Genomic DNA, 20,169 nt, shown 5'->3' with positions numbered 1-20,169 from the left:
CAGATAATTCACTGTGTATAGACTGTTCTGTCACTTGCTTAAAATCGCATGAAAAATCTCACACTTGAGAAAAGCTGCTCAAGAGTCTTTATGATGATGTTTTTCAATTTTTGTAAAAACTTTCATTCATTTCTTATATTAGAATCCTGGGATAAATTAGTTGATAAGGAAAGCTTTGCTTCTCTCTTGTGTCATATAACCAGATAGTGAGAGGCAATACTTGATAATATTTCCTGGTTTTCATCAACTAAATGTCCTAGAATCTTTGGATAAATTTAGAATTAAAGAGAACAAGCAACTCCAAGTATCCGCTAAATGTAGTTTCCTACTTCTTTTAGTAGAATTAAAGTATTGTTCAGTTTTTACTAGAGTTCTCCTGCCAATATTTAAACTCTGTAGCCTTATATCAATTTCTAAAATACATGAAGTACACATTATGTGAAAATTATACTAAACATTTTGGTTCCTATTTTAGAGTTCTTATCCTTGGTTTCTCTAATATTAAATCTGGAGTAATTCCATCTTAATGACTATTTAAAATGTATTCAGTTTATTGTACATTTTAATCAAACAAATTAAAATAATGTTTGAGTAGACACTAAAAATATGTAGAATTATAGCATCTACTATTCTTTGAATGTGTTCCTTTGTTGGAACTTGAGTTAGGTAAACTTATCTACTTGTGCCCTTATCTCAGTCAAGGTTAATTCCTTATTTAAATCTTCATTGGAATTTTTCCATTTGTGTGCATGAATATTTGAAACCAAGTAGAAAAATATAAGCATATGTTATTTTCAATGTTTTATTTGCTTATTAACTTGAAAAATTCCTGAGAGAATGTGTTAAGAATATACTGAAGTATCTTCTTTTGCTACCTATTATCAGTATCGTTTCCTTGCTTATTGTAAATTAAATTAATAGTGAACTGCTAAGACCATGCCTTTTTAGAGACAAATCTCTTATTTAAGAAGTTTTAATGGATTATATTTTGAAAGGATTAGAACAGCATTAACAACATTCCTATCATTCTCTTATATTTGATTACATGCATCATCTTTAATTTTTTTTAATCTAGAAGGATATAAGAAAATTTGTAGAATGCCAGGAACTATGAATATAGGAATTTTTAAAATGTAAGATTTCTTTAGTTTGTATTTGTATATTAATGACACATATGGTTTCCATGATGAAAAATAAAACTAGGTACACTAACTTAAATTTCTGTGGAAGGAAAAGAAATGTGTCATGCATTTTGGAAAATCAACTAAAAAACATTGAAATAGCAGTGTAATAGATCATTACAGGTACAGATTAATTTTTAAAAGAAAATGTAAATGTATGGGTTAAGCAAAGGCAATGCTAAATATCTTTATGAGATGTATTTGATAGCTATTTAGTTAATGCAATACACTTATAAAGTTCATGAGGAATGATAGTCTGATTAATTCCCTAGATAACTCTTTTTAGATGAGAGATGATAAAATAATCATGATTTGAATTCTCATATATCCTTATTTATTTATCTACTTCTTATAACAAGAAGGATTGGATTCTGACGTATTAATGGCAAGAATGACTACTAAAAGGCCCCACTTCAATGCAGTTTTGCTTTCTTCACAGAGTGCAGACATGAGCCCAGCAAGCAGCACCACTTCGCTTCCTGTTAGTCCTCTCACAGAAGAGCCAGTGCCTTTCAAGGTAAAAATAATAATAATAATAATAACTAGAAAGGAATTCCTTTTTCATATTTTTAGGTTAACAAATAGTTTAAACTAGATAGTTGATGCATAGGAGGTAAGATAAGCTGCTTTAGTCTTTTAAGGATCTGATTTCAAATGTTTAGATCATCTTCTTTTCTTTCCATTGTTGTTGTGTTGCTAGCTGAAGGTAAAGGTGTGAGCTAGTTTGTGGAACAGTTGTTTGCCCTACATCTAAGATACAGGGATTTTAACGTAATCTTTTGATGTAAGTGATTAAGAACTTTCACATTTGTTGTTTATACTAATTCAAGTTAAAGGTTTAGAATGAATTATTTAGACCTCATCAGCAGTTACATTTTTGTTAGCAATGGTAGGTCACCAGAATTAATGATGAAATCGTCACAAAATAAAAGTCATTATTAACATTTGAAATATGGACTTATTCTCCAAAATATATTTGTTATGTATATAAGTGACTATGCAAACAAATATTTAAGTGCTATGAGTAGAGATGCTATGTATATTACAAACATGAAGCATCTGATTTTCCCATTTAAGTGTTTCACTTTAAGCCAAATCTTGAGGATCAACTATTTTATATTTGTACCAAGAACAGTGTATACATTTAGAATTATTATAAATAAGGCAATTCTTAAGAGTACGAGGAAAAAACTGATAAAATTGGAAAGATGCATGCAAGTGCAATGCTTTCTGTATAATTTGGTTTAAAAACAGCAGTTCACACTTTTGAGACTCATGATTTTCATGATTTGTCTATTTTGTCATAAAAGTGTTATTGTTATGAGATGTTTTCCCTTGTTCATGTCAAAGCTATATGCTATTGAAGTTTGTTTTAGTCAGCTTTTTTGCTGCTGTGTCTACAAGACCTGACAAGGCTAATTATAGAGGAAGAAAAGTTTATTTGAGGGCGGTAGTTTCTGAGATCTCAGTCCATAGTCAGCCTGCTCCATTCCTTGGGGCTAGAGGTGAGGCTGAACATAGTGGTGGAAGAGTGTGGTGGAGGGAAACAGCTAACTGAATGATCAGACAGCAGAGAGAGAGACTCTGCTCCCCAGATACAAAATATATAACTCAAAGGCATGTCCCCAACCCACCTACTCCAGCCACATCCTACCTGCCTTCAGTTATCACTCAGGTAATACCATCAGAGGATTAATTCACTGATTGGGTTAAGGCTCTCATAACTCAATCATTTCTCCTCTAAATCTTGAATTGTCTCACAAATGAAGATTTTGGGAACACCTCACATCCAAACCATAATGAACTTCAACTGGCTTATGCCTAGTGTAGTGGCTAGTATGGATCTCCTTTTGCTCTGTATTTCTATATTGTTGAAAATTGTAAAAGGTTACAAATTCCATTGAGAGTGTTTAGTTTTCTCCTTATGGATTTTTTTTTTTTACCTAATGATAAACAAACAATTGTTAAAAGTTCATTTTGGGGGACTAGGGTTGTGGCTCAATGGTAAAGTGCCTGACTGGCAAGTGTGAGAAACTGGGTTCAATCCTGAACATCACATAAAAATAAATAAATAAAATTAATGTGCTGTGTTCATCTACAACTAAAAAAAATTTTTTTAAAAACTCATTGTGCATCAAAGAATAGTTAAATACAGAATAATATTTTGGTTACATTATTTATTGAGAAATATTTCCTTTATTATTTTATATTAAAATAAGAACATAAAACTCATGCTTCAAAGTTTAGCATGACTTGATACTTCCATTTCATATGGCATGTGGGATGAAATTTATAAAAGAAACAAATCTTTAGCAAGACTTTATTTTAACTCTCAAAGCTTTACCAGAAATCATTTTCTCTTTTTAATAGATTGATAATGACTGCAGTCCTCAAAAACTAATGTATTTTTTTAAGAAAGGTAAAAAAATAGGTCAGATATATTCCAGAATCTGCTGACATAATGCTAATATAAATATAATTATTCTACTTAGATTCTTTAACTGGTTCTAAGAGATCAATATTGTTTCTAAGTTAATGTGTTTAAGTGGTTTTATAAGCAATTAAAACTTTCAAATGCTTGTAATATGTAATATTGACTTTCAATGGTGATAGTCTTAAATTACTTTTTTCTGTGAAAAGAATATTTATGTTTTTTCAGAAATTTTTATTGCCTGTAAAATTATGTCATTAGTACTTAAAAGTATCTAAAATTTAAATTTCAAAATTATGAAGTAAAACTCAGGCATTTTTTCTTTAATTTATAAATTGTCATTATGTAAATGAGCAATGGAGTACCTATTTATCTTTATGTAAAGGCAAAATGTATAGAAAATATCTTTTGAAGTGCCTTAGCAGTAAGTATACTATATTGTAATTTCAAAAATCTGTTGAAAACCATTGGAGATATGGAAAACATCTAAGTTTTCTTATAACCACAACTGGAAAACAAAAAATCTAATGCTATAATTCCCATGTGTTTAAAATTCTCTTTAAAAATTATGAGACTTGACTCACATGCTAACTAGAAAGCAAAGTGTTATGTTTTTCTCATGAATGTGGCATAGTGTTTCCTGTGAGGGTAATTCCTAACCTCATACAAGACCATATTAGCAGCAACCCCATCACCACCCACTCTGATATTGGAGGACCAAAACCTCTGCAAGATAAGTGTTGGTGGCTAATTGAAAGACTTGATTTCCCCTTTCTTCTGGGAAATAATTAGTCTTCTTACAGAAAGGTGTTCCCTCCATTTCCTTGGTCCATTTTGGAAATTCACAACCACAGAGGAAGATATATTATTTAGGTTTAAGCATTTATCATGATGAATGCTTTACTTGAAGCTTTATCTTTAGGATGACATTTCAGGCTAAATTGATTTTAATTATACCATTTGAAATAAAAACAAGTAGGGTGTTATTTTTAAAAACCTAATAATTACCATCCCACTAATGTTTGTGCCTACAATTTTTGGGGGGGTACCAGGAATTGAATGCAGGGGCACTCAACTACTGAGCCACATCCCCAGTCCGACTTTGTATTTGATTTAGACAGGGTCTCACTGAGTTGCTTAGCACCTCCCTTTTCCTGAGCTGGCTTCGAACTTACAATCCTCCTGCCTCAACCTCCCAAGCCACTGGGATTATAGGCATGCACCAGCACTGCACCCAGCTGTCTTTATTCTTAACTAGAATGCTAGATGAAAAATTGGATAGGAAATCTGCCTGCCCAAGAACATGGAGGTCTTTCAATCTTCCAGTGTCTTTTTCAGTTTCTTTATTCAGTGTTTTATAATTTTCATTGGAGATATCTTTTACCTCCTTGCGTAGATTTATTCCTATTAGTTTCCTTCCTTCCTTCCTCCCTTCCTTTCTAAGCTATTATGAATGTAACTGTTTTCCGGAATTTTCCCCATCCACCATCAGGTTCACTATTGGTGTATAGAAAAGCTTTTGATTTTCGTATGTTGGTTTTGTATCCTGCTACATTGCAGGACTGGTTTATCAGTTCTAAGAGATATTTTGTGGAGTCTTGAGGAATTTTTAGATATTGGATCATATCATCCACAAACAGGCGTAATTTTACTCTCTCCTTTCCTATTTGTATCTGTTTTATTTATTTTTTGTCTAAAGTTTCAGTGCTAAATTTAAAAAGAGTGGTGAGAGTAGAAACCATGTCTCATTCCTGATTTAGAGGAAATACCTTCAACTTTTCCCCATTCAGTATAATATTTGCTATGGGTTTACATTGTTCAATATTCATTTACAGCTAGGTGCAGTGGTACACACCTGTGAGCCCAGGGACCAGGAGACTGAGGCAGGAGGATCTCAAGTTGGGGCTGGCCTCAGCAACTTAACAAGGCCCTAAGCAACTTAGCAAGAGCCTGTTGCAAAATAAAAAAGGGCTGGGGATATAGCTTAGTGGTAGAACACCCCTATGTTTGATTTCCAGTACCCCTCCCAAAAAAGTTTATTTCCACAAGTCATGCTATTTATTTTATACCCTTGGCTATTCTGTTGAGCTTGTATATCAGATTCTTATGAAAGCCAATTAATAGAAATATTTATTAATTTTGAGGGAAAAGTCAATAAATTTGTCATTTTGAGGAACTATTAAGTGTAGTTAAACATTAATTGGAAAGAAGACAACCATAATGACTTCTGTAACAATAAGGGCATATGGTATCATTTTATCAGGAACACACCATAGTAAACTTTTCTTTAATTCTCCAAGCCTCCATAGAAAGGTAACCTGGTGATTCCTAAATGCATGGCTTTCACTGAAGGAACATTACTCAATCCTTTTAAAATACTGGGGGGAAAACTCATTGTAAACAAAGCACCGTTGATGTTTTACTCTTTTGCTATAATATCAATACAGTGAGCAGCTTCAATTTATCTTGTCTACCATTATTGCAAGGGAAAAGAGCACCTTTGAAGACTCTAGAAAGAGGGGTCAAATTGTGGTGTGACCTTCATAACATCTTCTAACCCAGCACAGAGTTAGATTTGTTTAGGAGATCTTATTGTTGTTGGTTTTTATATATTGGATTTAATAGTCTCAGTTTTAGCAATCACCTTTTCAGTATCCTAAGAAGAGCCCACTGTGGTGTACATCTGCATTTCTCCTCACTCTTTGACTAGTCCTCCTATTCCTTCACTGATTTGTGGGTGGATCAATTTACTAAATACCTACTACATGCTTGATGATATTCTAAGACATCAAAGCACTAATGTAAAAACACATTATAGGCATGCACATTAATGGTGTTTGAGTTCTAGTGAGAAGAAATAACAACAAATAAATACATATACAACACTTCAGGTAGGACAAATATTGCAATGAAAGTAAGGTAGGATTTACAGGATAGAAAGTAGCACTGGAGTATGTTGCTATTTTGACAAGGATTTTCAAAGAAGGCCTGTTTTGAGTAGGGGACATTTTAGTAGAGACCATACTAAAAAAAGGAAGAAAGCCACTCATGTTTCTAGGTCAAGGGGCAAAAGCTTTGAGGAAAGAGAATGAGTTTACATTTTCAAGATTGGTGTTCTGAGTGGAGTAGAGCTAATGAGTGAACAAGTAGTTTAAGGGATCTGACCAGAGAGAAACCTTATCAGGAAAGGTCTTTTATGCTATGTTAGACTCAACTTCTTACTTTGCTTGGGACAGGAAACCACTGCAGAATTTTCAGAAAAACAATGGCATAATCAGACTTTAAAACTTTTACTTGGCTTCTATGTAGGTATCTGAAATATTAGAGGACATGATAAAGGAAGGAAGACAAGGTTCCTATAGTTTAGGGATTAGCGTGGCTTAAACTGAAGTGGTAAAATTGAGGGGGTAAGAATTGGTTGAATATTGAACACATTTTGAATGTTGAGCTAGGGTGGGTTAAGGGATCATACATAGGGATATACTGAAAAAACAAAGCCAAAGAGATTCTAGTTCTAATGTTTTCCAGATTTTCCTAGTTTTACTCTATAAGTTATCTTTCTGGTGTCATAAATAACTAAATATCATGATATGAAGACTAATGAAGTTTTATTTGATTGATTTTGTTATAATAATGAAACAGATTAAGTGTGAGATGGCACACAATATTGACTTTGTTTAGGCTAATATTCAATCCCATAATTAATTCTCATTTCTGATAACCTAGTTTCTCTCTCAAGTAACTGAAAAGCACACAGGTAAAGCTAGATGTGACATAATTTGGGGGTAGTTTCTGATGAATTTTTAGTGTAAACTCACTATGATTATGTATCTTAAGGAATCAGTTGATATTATTGTCTTGGTCAATTTTCTGCTGTTGTAACAGCATATCACAGACTGGATAAATTATGAACAATAGAAGTTTATTTAGATCACAGTTATGGAGGCTAGAAAATCTAAGGGTACGGTGCCAGCTACTGGTGAGGGTCTCCTTGCTGCATCATAATATGGACAAGTAAGTGAGTACACACATGGGACAGAGAGAGGAAATGGGACTGAACTCAACCTTTTTGTTAGGAACTCACTCCCATGATGGTGATCTTATTCCACTCATGAGGGCAAAGCCTTTGTGATCTAATTATTTCTTGAAGGTCCACCTCATCTTACAATCACAGTGACAACTAAATTTCAACATGATGTTTCGGCCCAGTAAAGCCCATTAGAAACTTGGCTATAGAGTATCTTATTGTGGACTGATCATGGGGGAACCGTATACCTAATAGGTTCCAAATTTCCAAATTCCAAGAAAGAAACCAGATGTTTAACATAAACCATATTGTTTATACAAACACTTGAGGAACAGTGAACCAGTCTTAATATTAATGGAAAGCTTTATTTGTAGGACACTGGTTACAGGACAATTTCATATACACAAATCTATAGCCAACACTGCAGGCAGACATTTGTAAGGGTTGTGTGTAACATGAGGAATGTCATAATAAAAGACTGCAATCTAAGGTGACTTAAACAATAGAATTCTGTTTCCTCAGAGTTCTGGAGGGTAGACACCCACGATAAAGTGTTAGCATCTGGGGTTTCTTCTGGGGCCACTGTCCTTGGCTTGAAGAAGGCCAGCTTCTTGCTATGTCCTCATGTGTCCTTTCCTCTGTGTGCGTGTGCCACTGACCTTTCTTCCTCTTCTTATAAGGACACCAGTTCCATTGGATCAGGACCTGATCATAAGAGTCTCATTTTAACTTACCACCTCTTTAAAGATCTTATCTCTAAGTATGCTTACATTGTGAGGTGCTAGGGATTGGGACTTGACAAATTTGTGGGGAGTCCAGTTCAGCCTATAATGAATAGGCAGATTCAGTCCTGCTTGGTGAACTCTCTTTTACACAGAAAAACCTTACATCAAGAAATGGGGAAATAAACTGCACTTTTGATGGAGAATGACAGAGAATTGTAGCAATTTTTAAACTATATATTGCAATGTGATATTCTTTTAGTAGACCAGTTTCATTTTTATTGAATTCTCAGTCAGATGTGAGGCAGTTTAGTTTGAAGGAATGAAGAAGGAAACAAGAGTTTTTCTTGTTCATATTGATTAATCAGTGCATCATTTGAGCATATTTTTCAGTGCCATTTTAAATTCTATTGATTTGGGAAATTTCACCAATTTTGAATTAGAGTCCTTCAAGTCTTTTTGTTGAGAGTATCAAAAAATATTTTACTGAATTCATATTATTAATATATTAAAAATAAATTTTAAATCAAAATAACAGCTGCCAAACAATGTCTACAATGTTTATATAGTATGATTTTAGGTTAATTATTTTTCCTTATGCTCTGTGGAGATAAATTTAGAATGGACATTATACCTATTACTTGATGTTTGCTGATAGCATTATTGTTCGATTATGATTGTTCTTGTAGTAAGAAAACTGAGAATTTATATCCTACTAAGAAAAATAAAATTTTTATGTAAATTAAAGTCAAACTGAATTTTACTAAACTTGTGTCAAAAGATATGGAGTATCTCTCATACATAGTACACCTCAGGGGAAAAGATGTTAACGGGAAAAATAAGCAAATACTTTTCCCTTGCCTGCTAGCTTCACACAGCTGTCCAAATTTCCTTACACACTGTCCAAATGATTTTAGGAAGGTATGTACAAGCCGAAGAACTTGCCAACATTAATACATACTAAGAATAATGGCATACCTCCTCCCATCTCATCTCTAGCTAACAAATTCATTTGCTTCCTTAAATTTAAATCTCAATGAGTTTCTTTATATTTGTCCAGGTTGGTGCCTTAGATTTTTCCCAACCTTTTTTTGATCTCCAAGTGGTTTTACTAAATGGAAACTTTTTTTTTGTAAACTTTTATTTCACATGTTTCAGACTTTGGGTCTTGTGTTCATCAACTTTTCATTGCTATGACCAAAATACCTCACAAGATCATCAGCTTTTCATTGCTATGATCAAAATAACTGACTTGGAGGGGGAAACACTTATTGTGGGCTCATGGTTTCAGAGATTCAGTCCATGTTCAACTTACTCCACTGCTGTGGAACTGAGGTGAGGCAAAATATCATGGCAAAGGGAATGACAGAGGACAACTCCTCAGCTCAGGCAACTGGGAAGCAGAGTGAGAAAGCGCACAAGGAGCTGTGGATAAGATGTAGTCCCTAAAGGCATGCCCCTGTAACCTACTCCCTGCACCATGCCCCACCTGCCTACAGTTACCATCCAGTTAGTCCCTTCAAACTATCAACTCATTGAATGTATTAATCTACTCATTAGGTTATAGCCCTCATAATAGAATCATTGCACCTCTGGACATTCTTGCATTATCTCAAATATGAACTTTTGTGAAATACCTCATATCCAAACCATAACAGGTCTTATTTTATCTGTCTACTCTAATCAAAGAAGCCCTTTGATAAATTTAGTTGACCACATTTATTGAGCGCTTGTAAAAGATGGTATTGGAACATTGAATTCAGTGACCTACTTTCTCTATCATTGAGCTAAATAGAGCTCCAGAAAATTACACATATGTCCATTCAGATTCTCTTATCTAATGGGAAAATGCAAGGATTTGGTAGTATAGACTTGAATAGTGTGCTATATTTCAGTTACAGAACATGGAAAGATATTCCTAGATTCATTTGTATGTAAAGAACAGGATGTTGAACTATTGCTGGCAAAAATGCCCATAATATCCTTGAAAAATGAGCAGGGGAGGATTATGGATTTTTTTAAACAAAGATATTTTAATAAACTGAGTCATTATAACCCCATTCTTGATTTGGGAACTGACTTTAGAGTAGATAGGCATCTTTGAAATATTTGTTTGTCTGCCAACAAGATACCAGACAATTTTATTTGTAAACTATTGAAGTCAATATGTGCACATTTGACTGGTGCTCTGTTCCTCAGCATCTGTTGCTCTCAAGAGAAATCTGATATGAGGTAATAGCAGAGTTGGCTATCATCACTGTGCATGCCAGTATAATAAGATCCCTTAACATCCAGAGCAGAAATCAGACATGGGAATTGGCCAGAAATTAACATTTAGGGTTTTGCGGGATAATGTCATCATTATCAATGATAATAAAAGCTAACTGATCTCATCTGTAGAACATCAGTGTTTATATCTCATTTTAGTATTATTTCATATAAACTCCTAATCACATTCATCCTTTGTTTTTATATAATCTTTAATGTTGTTTCTGATTTACATTTACATAAGAAGAAATATACTATATCCGTTTCTTTAAAGGAGAATTTAGCAAACAAAATAAAATTCAAAGACTTATGACATTTTCACATCCACATCTTTTGAGGAGAACCATGAATATGAGACGCCATCAAATATGGTCAACATGAGTACCTGGGAATTAGTATAATCCTAAATAACATGTGAATTTTAGAAACTGAATTATATCAATATGCATGCTATGGAATAAAATTTGTGCCATACAAAAATTCACTTTACTCTTACCATTTCTCACCATTTCTGTTACTTGCCTGAAAGTGGTGAGTCATTCAGATTGTTTAACATTTATTGAGGTACTACTATGCATAAGACCTTATGTAAAGGTACTAGAGGTAGATATATATTTTTTGGATTATACAAAGCTACAGAAAATCATAGTTGTACCTGAACTTAGCCTGTAAGAGTGCAAAGAATTTCAACTAAATAAGGTTGAGCAGAGGGAAATGCTCTGAGATTTCTGCCAGATTAAGAGCAGAGGCCTCAGTTTAGATGCTGAAGATACAAAAATTGTCGAACAAATGGTAAGGTGTAAAGTAACAAAAATTTTTACTACTTTAGTGTGATTTCCACAGAATGGGTTCTGAACTTTGAAATTTATCAATCAAAAATATCAAATGATACTAATCAAATAAAATTTTTAAGATATATAAACAATTTTTGTATTATATACTCTTGTCTGTATCTATACATGTTCCAATTAGAATGAAAATTGCCATTATTCAGATTTACCTACTTCTCAGTTTATACACAAAGGACTTAAAATCAGCATATTACAGTGATGCAGCCATATCAATGTTCATAGTATCTTAATTCACAATAGCTAAACTATATAACCAACCTAGGTGCCCTTCAGCAGATGAATGGATAAAAAAACAATGTGGTATATACATTCAATGGAATATTACTCAGTCTTAAAGAAGAATGAAATTATGGCATTTGCTGGTAAATGGATGGAACTGGGGAATATCATACTGAGCAAGATAAGCCAACCCCCCAAAAAAAGCCAATACCCCCAAAAAGCCAAATGTTTTCTCTGATGTGTGGGTGCTAATTCACAATGGGTAGAGAGGGGAGTAGGGAAGGCTAGAGTTGCTTTAGGTAGAGGGGAGTGAAGGGAGGGGAGGGGTATGAGAGTAGAAAGGATAGCAGAATAAAGGAGACATTATTACTCCATAACTAAATGACCCGTGGTATTCTACATCATGTATAAGAATGAGAAATTATACTCCATTATATATGATGTATGAAAGTGCATTCTAATATCATGTATAACTAATTAAATCAATTTTTTATAAAAAAGAATATACATATGATTTAGACTATTGTAAGTATGTGATAAAACATCCATACATTTATCTAGTTATTATATCTTAGAAAATTATAGTTAGTATATTAATTCTATGTTGCTACTCTAAGAACGTACTACAAACTTGGTGGATTAAAATAACACATTTGCAATCTCACAGTTTTGGATGTCAGATATTAGAAGTGGGATTTATAAGATGAAATTCTAGGTTACAGCAGGGCTGAATTCTTTCTAGAGGCTATAGAGAGACACATTTTCTAGCCTTTTTGAGCTTCTTAAAGGTTGCCTGCTTTACTTGGCTCCTGGGCCCCTTCCATTTCCTAAACAAGAAATAACCCATCAAATTTTTCTCATTATCTATATCACTCTGTTTCTGACTCTTCTGTTTCTCTCTTTGACATTTAGGGACTGTTGTGATCTTACTGGGTACACCCAGGTAGTTCAAGAAAATTTCACTATTTTATGAGTTGTTATTAACTACCTTAATTTTATCTGTTTTCTTAATTCCCTTTTGATATGGATTTCTTTGGAGGGAGGAGAGAGACAAAATTCTGCCTACCACTGTGAGGAATATCATATATATAAGGTCTAGATTTTATTCTTCTCCAAGGAAAACTGTTCTGTTCATAAATGTTGAGCTGGTTATTTAAATATTTGAAACACACATTACTTTAATCCCCTTAATTGATAATTGGTTATTATATTAATATGGAAAATGGAATTTCCATTGTGCTGATTTATACAAGGTATTTCTTTTACCTTTGGTATACTTTCCAACCATTTCTTTCTGGAAAACTTCTACTTCCCACTTAATGCCCAAATAAATGCCACCTTCAGCATGAAAATTCCTCTCTAAAATTTTCACAATACTTTAATCAAACACCTATTATGAAACAGAATTTTAATTATGTTTATTTAAAATCTTCTCTTCCAATAGATGTAGATAGTCTTAAATTCAGACATATTTATATTCTTTACATTTCCTATTTCAGTATCTACTGTAGAACCAGTATATCATACGCTGTTAATAGAGGAATGAGTGAATTATTGATGAGTGAATAATGAAAACATCCCTAATTTCCTCTCAAGTATTTTCTTCCATTACACAATACTCATTTTACTAAATGTGCCATTGTAAGCTGAAATAATATAACAAAATATTCCAAAGTATGGGAGTACTTTAAGTCTGCCAAATTTTCTGTAGCTTAGTCCATTCTTTTTTCCTACAATCCTAGCTCAGCCAGTCCTAGGTACAAATGATCTGTTTTGAGACTCTAACTTGTTTCTAGGAAATTCAGTGTCAAATTTTCCCTTGTTCTTTGTCAGGGTCTTATCTTGTGTTCTGAAAACTTGGCTCCTGCCTCAGCTGATATTTACTTGATAACCACTGTCGAAGAAACAGTTGCATTCCTGTCAACAGCTTATTTGAGTTTATAGATATTTCCTTTCTTGAATATTTTTTCCATTGCCAAGCAATAGAAGTTTTAGATACAGTCTCATTTCTCCAAATTGGAAATCCTGAAAGCTGTCTGCTTCTTTGAAGTATTAATCCTCAATACAGTGGATTATTGTCTCATTTTATAGATAAGGAAATTGAAGCTGAAAATAGTTAAGTAACCTGACTGGAAGGCATAGTGCTTGTATACAGATGAGCTGAAATTCCAAGTCAGGTATATAAAACTATAGTTTGTGATTTTTAACTACTGTACTACAGACAGTCTACAGTGTTTTTATTTTAATCGTAACTCTGAAAGTTCTTTTTTTTGGTATGACTGAGGCGACTTCAAGAGAAATAAAGCCAGCAAACAGAGCACATGAGGAAAAGAAATAAATGTAAGAAAGTATCCCTCTGTTAGATTTGTATCTGTTGTGATCATAATCCTACTACCAGTATATGTTTCTTTTATTAGCAAACCTAGTAATTTTGAGCTGTCTTTGGAATCCTGGACTGAAAGTTATCTGGAAATAATTTGCCTCAGCCATTTTAAATAGAAGGGATTTTATTATAGAGGATTTTATAGTTCATGGAATTTCTTTGAAAGTTCTCAGCAAACCATGCTTGTATATATAGGGAAAAATTTCAGGAGAGATTCCTGCCAGGAGGGGATAGTCTGAGGAACCAGTCTGAAAGAAAAAAAGAGGGGGCTTAGAGATTTCAGTGTGTAGTATGTAGAATTTAATCTGATCTGTTTTTGGTGGCGTACTCCCTTCCTCAATTTTGCCTGATACTTTTTTAGTCCAGAATTCCTCTAATTTTCTTCTAGAAAAGAATAAACTTCTATTCTACCCAGGGACAGGAGAAGTTGCTTGGCTGCATGAGCCTTTTGGACAGTCCTCTAGCTGTCAGCTCCATCTTTCATCCCCCTTTCATAGGTACATGGCTTCTCTTTCTTTAACAGAGTGAAATGTTGGACGTGTTTGGGGGTTAACAGGTGTGCTTCTGAACCAGCATCCGATTTCTTGGGTCTGTCTGCTTTCCACTTTCCTTTTTCAGATGCTGTCTACTCTCAGAATGCTCAGAGATTTCATAATGAACTTATTTTAAAATGTTTCTGACTTTCTGCTTTCCACGCCGCCCCCCCCCACATCTTAAATGATAAATGGTGTCTGTGTGACACATTCTGTCTTTTAGATGGAGAAAAAGTATTTATATTCAATTTTTAAAAACAAAACTTTGAAGAATAATTCTGTTAAGACCAAGCTAAACGTTGTATACATGTTTGTAAAACATAACAAACAGTAAATATTCAATTTTATATATACATTGGTAACAGATCAGTTCTTATATCTGCTTAGTTTGGCAAGACTAAATGACTGTTAGCATTATGAAATTTTTTTTTCTTATCACACAGACAATATTAAGTGTTAGGAGAGGTCCAGTTAAAATTTTGAATTGCCTCATCTTTGAAATTCATCTGAGTAGAGCACAGTGGATTTGGCAAGTACCAGAACTATATTAGTAATCATTTCTGTATTATGAGAAATATGGTAGAACTAAGTTGTCTTAATTCCACTAGATTTAGTACATGCAAAGATTTGAAGAAAACTTCACTGAAATTCTGCAATAAATGGTGCTTAATCTCAGTTGAGTAGATTCACATGTTGCTTTAAAATTGTAAGAGTCATAAACACATAAGGAAATGAGACAAATTTCCATAAGGTTCATGATTTAATATCATTACTTTATTGCATTATAAGTTAGTTTTAAAGCTTTAGTCAAAATAAAGAATGGGATTTATTAATGTTCTCAAAATTCAGTTTTTCCATGTATTCTTGTTGTATAATTAGGTTATTAGCTACATAATTTAATACATTTTTATGTGGTAAAACAGTTTAACTGGTAGCAGCTGCCTCTGGAATAGCTTTACACTTATTCAGATTTAAATTACCTGTTGACTTGAGTAAGTAATTATAATTTTGTCCTGACCCTATGTAACATATGGTGTTTACATTCTTCTCAAGAGCTCCTTGCAGGGGAAAAAAACAAAAAAAACCAGAAACATTAATTTAAATATTGAATTAAGGAACCAAGAAAGAATATCCACAAAGATTAGTGGTAGTTAATAGAATATTAAATGATTGTTTAGGATTTGAATTTGTCATATTAAAATATTGATTTATGAGATTTTATTTTCAATTATTTTGTGGGTATTGGCATCATTACATATTATATTCATTTCAAGTAATCTTTTTTATGAATTGAGATTTATTTAATTATCATGGAATTCATTTTAAATTATGCATTCCTCTTTCTGAAAAGAAAGCATTATTTCACATCTACATTTCTATTTTAGTCTTCAGTATAAAAAGCAGAAAACAGGGGATGTTTTCCAATTTAAAAATATAGGACACAAAATTTGTTTTGAAAATTAAAGTTATAAATCCATTCAAAATACTAGTATATTTAGTTGTAATTTTAAGACAGGTCATTTTCCAAATGTTTGCTCAGAAATTTTTAGGAACCTTGATCCTGCTAAGCACAAGGTCTCTTTAAGCACAAGGTATATATATCTAAAAGGTAGCTATAGTACTTCCAATGAGCTAGACACATGTTAATGTATATTAAATGTATATCTCCAAGGAAAATGTCACACAACCTCATGAGTTAGTGTAGGCATATTAAATCCTATTTTCCTTAAGAAGAAACTGAGATTCAAAATCTTTAATGTGTCCAATATGGGAAAAAGGTACACTCATACATTGCTGGTGGGGCTGTAAATTAGTGCAGCCACTCTGAAAAGCAGTGTGGAGATTCCTTAGAAAACTTGGAATGGAACCACCATTTGACCCAGCTATCCCACTCCTCAGCCTATACCCAAAGGACTTAAAATCAGCATACTACAGAGATACAGCCACATCAGTGTTCATAGCTGCTCAATTCACAATAGCCAGATTGTGGAACCAACCTAGATGTCCTTCAATTGATGAATGGATAAAGAAACTGTGAGATATATATATATATATATATATATATATATATATATATATATATATATATATAAACAATGGAATATTACTTAGCTATAAAGAATAATAAAATCCTGGCATTTGCAGGCAAATGGATGAAATTGGAGAATATCATGCTAAGTGAGATAAGCCAATCTCAAAAAACCAAAGGACGAATGATCTCGCTGATGAGTGGATAATGACACATAATGGGGGGTGGGAGGGGGGCAAGAATGGAGGAAGGAGGGACTGTATAGAGGGAAAAGAGGGGTGGGAGGAGTGGGGGGGAAGGAAAAAATAACAGAATGAATCAAACATCATTACCCTATGTAAATGTATGATTACACAAATGGTATGCTGTTACTCGATGTACAAACAGAAATAACATGTATCCATTTGTTTACAATAAAAATAAATTTTTTTAAAAAGTGTCCAATATGTCACTAATAAATGGTAGAGCCAAACTGATTTTAAAACTTATTTAAAACTTTTCAGTACTATGCTATACTGTTTCTCTGATGGCATAAAGTTAATTTTCAATTGCTGTTAACTCTTCTGTTTCTGTGAAATAATCATTACACATCTACTTTGAAATTTGAGAAACACTGCCTCTCCTGCTCAGAAGGAGAATCTTTCTTAACTTCATCCAGAAGCACTAGCAATGTGGGTCCTCAAGTTATGTGTTAACAACCCACACTTGCCTAAGAAGAGGTAACATTTACAATTTTATTTTTTAAAAAAGATTTGATACTCTCATTTCTAGTAAATCATTTCCCAAATGTTGGGAATGGTTTTATTTCTGTGATGTGAAGGTGTTATTAACCAATATGTAAATACCATGTTGCCCTTTATCAATCCTCCCTACCATAGCCTATTCTTGAGATCCACTGTGTTAGTAATTTCATACCATCTATGAACTAAGGCCTTTTCAATTATTTCATCTTCATCTCATATCTAGCTGAGTTTCAGACTCTTAAATACAAATGTCTACTCCATATCTGTAACTTGGATCTCTACTGGGAATCTTCACACTGATAGAACTATCCAAAATTTGCTTCTTACCCATTACCCACTTTGCTGTCCTCAATCTTCAAATCCCCTTCCCAATCGCAATACATGGCTTCATTGACCACATCTTCATTGTGTATGTATTAAAAAAGAAAAAGTGTTCTTTTTTTCTTTTCTCAATCCTTATGATTTTTTTTTAAATAGGCTCATAACAAAGGAAGATTAACAATAGAAAAAAAGTTTATTAACACATGTAGTACACATGACACAGGAAAAAAAAATCAGCAAAACTCAAAACAATGACTTACGCAGTTGGCTTACATAACCTCTTCAACAAAGAACAATACATTTATAGAGAAATGACAAGACAAAGGGAATGGTTTTAAACTTCTAAAGGTAGGACACTTTTGGAAGTTACATATATGAGAGAAAATTAATGGATATTTTAGTCAGCTTTTTTCGTTGCTGTGACCAAAAGACCTGACAAGAACAATTAAAAAAATTTATTTGTGGGCTCACAGTTTCAGAGGAGTCAGCCCACAGACTGTGGACTTTATTCCCCAGGGCTTGTGGTATGGCAGGACTTCATGGTGGAAGTGGGTGTGGTGGAGGAAAGCAGCTCAGGAAATGACAGTCAGGAAGCAGAGAGAGAGTCCTGCTCAATGTAAACAAAACATAAAATCCAAAGGCATGTCCCCAACCCCCAGGGAATCACTTCCTCTGGCCATACCCTATCTGCCTACATTTACCACCAAGATAATCTCTATCAGAGGATTAATGCACTGATTATGTTATCCTTTTAGAATCTAATTGTTTCACCTCTAAACTTTGCATTGTCTCACACATGAGCTTTTGGGGGACACCTAATCTAAATGAAGTAAGGTGTGTTTGCAGATTCCTTTTGCTTTTTGGGCTGGTAAAAGTCTTCAGTTGTCTCCAGTAAAGAAGAATTTATAATCTGCCTTAAGACAGAAAAGAGTAGAATGAAGAGAGTTTTTCCTCCATTTGATAATTCTGCATTTCTTCAGTTCAAAGTAATTTTTGTATTAAAGAAGTCTATTTTAGAGTGATGCAATCTAATTTCCTACAGTTGCTTAGGTAGCAGGGAGTAAGGTCAAGAAATAAAAGAAAAACAACAACAAAATTTAAATTTGTCCTTAACTTTTCCCATGCTTTCTCATACCCATTCTATATCAACTCTGTCTGGAACATATATAAATATGCTCCCAATCTGTTCATTTCTTCCATATATGCTGCTATCAGCATCATTTCTCACTGGGACAATTGCAATAATTTTTTTTTTAGTCTTTGTTTCCATTCATGTCTCCCCTACAATCCATTTTCCACATGGGAGTCAGAGTGATCTTTTTAAAAACTAAATTGTCCTGTGTAATTCCCCTGCTTAGAACACTCCCATGGCTTCACATTACTCGCAAAGACCTTACATGTTCTAATCCATGGCAGCTTTCCAGTCCCGTATTCCATTTCTTTTCATGTCTTTTCTAGACCCGTAATGCTGACCTTTATGCTGTTCCTCAAGTATACATAGTAGTGACATTAACAGTAAGTTTTTCTCCTGTTTGTATTTTCCATACCATTCCCTAGTTTACCATATAGCTCAATTTATGTCCCCATTTAAGAATCTCCAACCATGTCAGCTCCACAAGAGACTTTCCTTACTACCCTTCTAAAATAGCTGCCGTAGCCACTTCCTTTACCTGCTGCATTTTTCTTCTTCACATTTTTCTTTATTAACACAGAACTCCAGAACCCTTGTGATCTGTTATTACATTGTATCCTTGTGTTTAGAATATGTTTTGTTCAGGAAAATAGAAGTTTCAGGTGAAGAGGAATTTTGCTCATACTTGTTTCTAAAGCTCATGCAACACTGAGTAGCACAGAAGCCTTATTTAATAAGCAGTTGTTAAATTAAGATGTTTTATGTTATATTATTTACATGTTTATATGCATAATTGACATAAGTGTATGTGTGTATATATTATACACAAAGGAGTAAGAATTGATTATAATAGTTTATAGAAATCATGATAAAATGCTATTCTATGATACTGAATTATCTTATCAAAACATCCTTTGAACGGTGATAAATTCATTCTGATCCATCCTGTCTTTATCCAATTTACACTGATGACAGAATTAGCCAGACAAATGTGTATCCTTCAAAGTACATACTGCTCCAAAAAACAGAAAGCAGAGTTTTAATTTGATGTAACTCAGTATAGTGAGGGTATTTAACACTCACCTCAAAAGCAGGCTCTTCCCTTCTCTACTTTTAATTGCATTTAAGCTCTTTGTGACTTGAACAACTCACTAGCATTTTCAGTACCTTGTTTTAGTTAGAAATTATATTGAACTATAAAAATAAAACAAAGAAAACAGGAAAAAGATGTCAAAGAAATTAAAAGTGACTTGAATCCTATTGGATTTAGTCTTACCCATAAAAATAGGTCTGAAGGTAGGTATTCTAGAGGGCTTAGGGCTGCTTCTG

The 20,169-nt window shown here is 33.5% G+C and overlaps 1 protein-coding gene across 10 annotated transcripts in view; it reads left to right on the top strand.

The window, feature by feature from the left end:
* CCSER1 (coiled-coil serine rich protein 1) overlaps positions 1 to 20,169 on the top strand; it is a 1,261,997-nt gene that overhangs the window by 533,471 nt on the left and 708,357 nt on the right. For all 10 annotated transcript variants that reach the window (XM_079153245.1, XM_079153247.1, XM_079153248.1 and 7 more), the window contains exon 7: positions 1,621 to 1,698. In XM_079153245.1, coding sequence (XP_079009371.1) covers positions 1,621 to 1,698 — 78 coding nt within the window. The remainder of the gene's footprint in view (positions 1 to 1,620; positions 1,699 to 20,169) is intronic.

The sequence above is a fragment of the Sciurus vulgaris genome (assembly GCF_902686455.1).
Source record: "Sciurus vulgaris genome assembly, chromosome: 9".
NCBI classification, from domain to species: Eukaryota; Metazoa; Chordata; class Mammalia; order Rodentia; family Sciuridae; genus Sciurus; species Sciurus vulgaris.
This window is presented reverse-complemented; position numbering and strand designations above follow the sequence as displayed.